The 6,233-nt window shown below is 30.4% G+C and overlaps 1 protein-coding gene across 1 annotated transcript; it reads right to left on the bottom strand.

Annotated features, from left to right (window-relative positions):
* Positions 1-499: 499 nt before the first annotated feature.
* On the bottom strand, positions 500-3,102 carry LOC123268000. The gene is made up of 3 exons (XM_044732885.1): positions 2,652-3,102; positions 2,238-2,577; positions 500-2,150 (listed from the first exon to the last, which is right to left on the bottom strand). Exons 1-3 carry the CDS (start codon positions 3,100-3,102, stop codon positions 500-502), a joined length of 2,442 nt encoding a protein of 813 aa, XP_044588820.1.
* Between the last annotated feature and the right edge of the window lie 3,131 nt (positions 3,103-6,233).

Raw genomic sequence — 6,233 nt, 5'->3', positions numbered from 1 at the left:
AAGACCGAATCACAAAACCGAGAATTTTAGTCGTTGAACGTACAAGATTTGTGTAATGATCATAGAAAGTTAACTGGTAGTCAAAAGTTATGCCTAGATCATTAACTGTTTGGACCCTATCTAAAGTCTTGCTGTCAATAGTGTAATCAAATAAAATTGAACAGTTAGATTTGTGAAATGATATTATTTTACACTTAGTCTTGTTTAGAAAAAGTTTATTATCCATACACCAACTGGCAAATATATTCAGATTATATTGTAAGAATTCACAATCATTGGAATTGCGTATGACATGATAGATCTTGGCATCATCAGCAAATAGATCAATGTAAACCGATAGCAAGAATCCAACGTCATTAATAAATATAATAAACAATAACGGACCAAGATTAGATCCTTGCGGAACTCCAGACGTTGAATAGAATACATGAGATAGATAACCATTAAAAAGTACATAATTTTTTCTATTTGAGAGATATGATATCATTAAGTTGACTAGCTATCCAGGGATGCCAAGATCTACTAATTTGTCAATAAGTATATAAATATCCACCTTATCAAAGGCTTTAGAGAAGTCCGTGTGTATAACATCTACCTGTTTCCCATTCGAAATATTATCTGAAATAAATTGAGTGTATGGAAGCAGATTCGTTACCACAGACCTTCTCTTCAGGAAGCCATGTTGTGAAGGTGTAATATATGGAGTAAAGTATGAAAGTAAATGTTCATATAAAATCATTTCAAAAATCCTAGCAAATGCAGGTATGATTGAGACAGGTCTGTAATTATCAATAAGTGACTTATCCCCGGATTTGTGAATTGGACATACTTTGGAAGTTTTCCACATGTCAGGAAAAATACCCTTAGTAAGACAGTCATGGAAGATAATTTTTAGAGGTAGGATTAATGCACTGGAACAATCCTTTACTACTTTACAAGGGATACCATCTAGTCCCGATGACATTTTATTGGGAAGTTTATTTATACACCGCATTATATTAAGCTCAGTAGGTAACTCAATACCACCCAAAAGTACTCTGTTATTGACTGTAAGATAGGAGAACACATCATCATCAAATTTTTCATATACACTACTGAAAAATTTGGCAAAAGAGTTAGCAATTATTTCAGAATCATCTACATAGATACCATCTAATAAAAAGCTACTGGGAAATTGACTGCAATTTTTTTTAGACTTAATATAATTCCAAAATGACTTGGGATCCGAAATTAGTTTATCCTCAGTACGTTTTATGTAATTATTATATGCTGATTTAATTTTTACTTTTAGAGTTTTTCTGAAATGCTTATATTGTTGAGAGTTGTTATAAGATTTATCCATATTAAGTTTACGACGAGATTGTTCTTTGGCCTTACAGTCATTAATGATGTCAGAGGTAAACCAAGGAGGATATTTGGATGGCCTGTATGTTAGATTAGTAATGCTAGGTATAGATTTAGAGAATGCCGAATCTAAACTATTGTAAAGATATTTACATTTTTCATTCGGAGAATGAAGATCGTGTAATGGTTCCCAACTTATAAATTCAAGTTCCGATATAAGACGCAATCTGTCCATTTTATGAAAATTATAATTACCTAGCGGCTTTTTCAGAGGGTATCTATTTCTTACCACGTTAGCAGAGACAAGTATCCTCAACGCCGGATGATAAGTATCAAGTTTTACCACAGGCGATTGTTCCTCCACAACTAAGCAATCCACCGATGAAAACACTAAGTCAAGTATTCTACCATTGATGTTCAAAACATCATTGAACTGATTTAAATTGTTTAGTAGGGAGAAATTAATGAGTATGTCAGCCTTCATATCCAGACCACCATTAAGAGAGTCAGAAAAATACGGAGAATTGAAATCACCCAAAAGTACCAGTGCTCCAGCATCCATGACAGGGTCAGACGAGAGAAGCTCAAGGATGTCAGAATAGATTTGTGCAGGCAGATCAGGTGGAATATATATAGTCACTAAGTGAATTTTAAGACCATGATTAATGATTTGAATACCTACTATCTCAATCTGGAGGAATTCTTTAAGGATATTATTAAACTTTAAAGGTGCTACATTAAGAGAATTCCTGCAAGCAATTAGTACACCTCCACCCGACCTCCTGAACTCCTCCCGTCTATCACATCTAAAAACAGAATAATTATTATTAAAAATTTCATTATCAAAAACACCAGATTTTAGCCATGTCTCAGAGAAAGCAAAAAGGTCATACTCAGCCATAAAACTTTTACTATAAATTTGATCCAGCTTAGAATTTAATCCCCTAACATTCTGATAGTATAGTGTTAGGCCTGAAGATCTAAGGTTTAGGCTGTTGTTATTCTCGGAGTCGACGCTGAAATAGTTCGACGATCCTGAACTATGGTCGGTTGACCATTTCGAGTGACAATCCTCAAATTCTTCTCCCCAGCTGCTGTCCTCTCCTGAAGTTGTTGACGGACTAGTTTCTGCTCCTTCCTCTGTAGTTCTGTGCGGTCTTGCACAATCGAAAGGTTCATCGGAAGTGTAGGAATTGATTTCTTCTTTTTCTCCAGAATTAGAGATGATATGATCTGGTCAACAGAAATGTGGTTAACTAATGCAACCTTAATTGGTCTAGGCCGTAACAAGCTATTCGAGAATTTACCAATTCTGGAGCAGGATAAAAACCCAACATTATTTGCCAGACTGTTACAGATATTCTGCACTCGTTTCATATCATCTGTTTGTCGCTCCGACGAAGAATCTGAAGAAGATTCACTTAATCCAAGGAATAAGACGTTATTTCTTCTGAGCATTCTGTCATCAACTTCCCTTAAAATGGCATTGTTATCAGTTGAGATTTGGATGTCTGAGATTTTGTTAGTGAGCTCCATTAATTTCACTTCATTAGCTACTATAGAGTCAGTGTTTGTAGATACACATGAGTCAAGGTGTGTAATTTTGCTCTCTACAGTGCTAATTCTTTTATGAAATTGCTCAGTGAAGGTTTTCACTTGTGATTTTAGCCCATCCACGCTTTTGACAACAGTAGATAACTCGGTTTTAATGTCATTTTTGAAGTCATTTCGCATCGCCAAGATTTCTTGCTTCAGCATCTCACGTATATCTTCAGCAGAAGAAGAACCACGTCTGCCGCAGCATCTTTGATAAGATCCTCCAGTGAGCGGTACAGCTTGTTAAGCACAACTGGGGTGATAAAAAGACAGACAGCTCGAACATTGAACTTGTTCCTTTACAATACCCTGTGAGCAACCGCGACATTTAGCACCGATAGGTGTAGTAGTTTATTTGCCATCCTTGGGATCATTCATGATTGTAGACAGGTTTTAGTACACAGAGTACAGTACAGTATATAAACACAGTATCTTAATATATATGTTTATGTTTTTGTTTTGCTGTCACTCTTCACTCTACACTCTTCAAGGTGACGTATTATAAGTATATAGTAATATAAGTATACAGCAAAAATAGCAAGTCAATACGGCACTGAGCTGAAGATAGTGACTATATACACGAATTAAGGTACCCCTTATTGGAACAGCTATCAATTACGGCACTGAACTTGTAAAATGTGCTAATACCACTTCAGTAATATAATATTACCACTTATATTTAATTATTTACAATACTTACAATATTTGTGATTTTTATTCTATTTTACGTAATCAATTATATTTAGATTAATTACAGATGAATCACCGAGAATAATTATATTTCAATTCACAAATAATCAGGTGAATCTTGATAACGCCACGTGTAAAGTGGCTAAAGTAACTCACTGCACGCAGTTTATAAAATAGCTTATGTATTATTAAAAATATTGCATAAGCCACAAATGTTTATAATTAAACATATAAACCAATTAATAAGCCACACTATTATATGTAATTCACAATTTTATATTATAAATGTTACTGGTAATTACTATTGAAATACGGAGCTCTACTTACAGTAGGTGTATAGTACGTTAACGTCGTAACAATAGGATAGATAAGATGAAAAGAAAATGGAATTTCGTTTTTTGCCAATATTTAATAAACTATTGATATTTAAGAAATTTCAAAAAAATATTCTGAAAGAGGAGGAAATTTCCAATAAAAAACTCCCAACTCCCGGAACTCTATCTCCATTATTTATAATTTTAATTTAACGCTGAAAATAGGTCCGCGCGTGACATTTTTAGGATTCGCGCGTGGCGTCAAAAGCGAGTACGGCACATTAATTAATTTATTTAAGGTATTGAATATTTTTTTTTAAATTTGAAAAAATTATGGTGTGTTCTGAACACTATAATTAATTTATTCCCGTTGGAAATTTTACTTAAAGTTAATTTTTCAACAAGTTAAACAATTGTTAACTAACGAAATTTTCTCGAACTTCCGTCTTAATTGTAAGTGAAAAAAAATGTTTAAATAATGGTCGTAAAAAATTTTCGCTTCGTAGAGCCTTTTTTACATATATACTTAACAAGATCGTGCCATAAAAGTTAAAAAAATATTTATACTTTGTTTATAACAATTTTTTTACTCAAACAAAAACTTAAAAATCCAAGTAATGTTGTTAAAAAAAATTTTCCACATACAGAAGAACCGAGTTCTTCTAAATCTCCCCAAAAAAAACGAAGAAAACGATGTATTTAACTCCAGATAAATACTATTTTTAAAATTTTGATTATCATTAATATTACTTTTATTATTATTTGTGTAATTCATGCAAATAAAATTCTGTTATTAATCAAAATCAAAAGTTTTTTTAATAATACAATTATATCCTAACATTGCTTGTATAAATTTTTGCTTGTGATAAATGAATAGATAGTAATCGACATTAATTTTTTATGAAATGAAAAAAAATTTAGAAAAAAATGCCAATAATTAATTAAAAAATGACATGACTTATAAATAAATAAGTACAACGTTTATATATTTTATTACTTGACAGAATAGCCTTGAAGGTCTGTAACCGTATCTGCATTATTTAAAAAGTTAGAAGTCACGAAAGTTCGAAAAACATCGAAAAAAATATAAGTTTTTATAAACAAATGCGCGTAACAATAAATTAGTAATAACTAAAATTTTTTTTAATAACTCATTTAAAAGATAGTTTAACCATTTATAAAATCGACTAGAATGTTTATTTTCGTATCTCTAATAGTTTAAAAGTTATTTTAGTTTTTTAGTAGACAAACGAAGCAGCCGCTGCAACTTTTGTAACACGTGTTTTTTAAAAGTACAATAAAAAATTGAAAAAAATTTTTTTCGATACTTTGTTATATATGGTTGTTTTTGTTAATTTTAGAAGTTTTAGAAAAAAAATAAAAAAAAGTTGAAAATTTGTTTATAACAAATTGGTAAGTTAACAAACAATAGAATTGTTGATAAAAAAAAATTTTTTTTTTGTTACTTTATAGAGGACTGTCAATTATGATTTTTAGAAAAAAAATAATTTCTTAACTAATTATTTAAACAATAGAAATATAAAAAAAACGATTATAAACAATTAAAAATTGTTATTAAGGAAAAATTTTTTAAAAATATTGATTTAATCAATTTGTTTATAAAAAATTTATCAACAAATGGCGGGAAAAATTTTTTTTGCAAATCAATAAATATCTTGTATTAATAAAAAAACGATAATATGATGATTTAGAAAAAAAAAATTTTTTTAACATTACTTGGATTTTTAAGTTTTTGTTTGAGTAAAAAAATTGTTATAAACAAAGTATAAATATTTTTTTAACTTTTATGGCACGATCTTGTTAAGTATATATGTAAAAAAGGCTCTACGAAGCGAAAATTTTTTACAACCATTATTTAAACATTTTTTTTCACTTACAATTAAGACGGAAGTTCGAGAAAATTTCGTTAGTTAACAATTGTTTAACTTGTTGAAAAATTAACTTTAAGTAAAATTTCCAACAGGAATAAATTAATTATAGTGTTCAGAACACACCATAATTTTTTCAAATTTAAAAAAAAATATTCAATACTTTAAATAAATTAATTAATGTGCCGTACTCGCTTTTGACGCCACGCGCGCATCCTAAAAATGTCACGCGCGGACCTAGGAGGGGTATTTTCAGCGTTAAATTAAAATTATAAATAATGGAGATAGAGTTCCGGGAGTTGGGAGTTTTTTATTGGAAATTTCCTCCTCTTTCAGAATATTTTTTTGAAATTTCTTAAATATCAATAGTTTATTAAATATTGGCAAAAAACGAAATGCC

This window comes from Cotesia glomerata, linkage group LG6, assembly GCF_020080835.1.
Source record: "Cotesia glomerata isolate CgM1 linkage group LG6, MPM_Cglom_v2.3, whole genome shotgun sequence".
Lineage (NCBI taxonomy): Eukaryota > Metazoa > Arthropoda > Insecta > Hymenoptera > Braconidae > Cotesia > Cotesia glomerata.
This window is presented reverse-complemented; position numbering and strand designations above follow the sequence as displayed.

Coding starts and splice junctions, on each gene's coding strand:
- LOC123268000 (XM_044732885.1), bottom strand. CDS start 3,102: ATGCTGAAGCAAGAAATCTTGGCGATGCGAAATGACTTCAAAAATGAC. Junction 2,578..2,651: donor TTTATCCTGCTCCAGAATTG/GTAAATTCTCGA, acceptor TCTGTTGACCAG/ATCATATCATCTCTAATTCT. Junction 2,151..2,237: donor AGTAAAAGTTTTATGGCTGA/GTATGACCTTTT, acceptor TTCTGTTTTTAG/ATGTGATAGACGGGAGGAGT.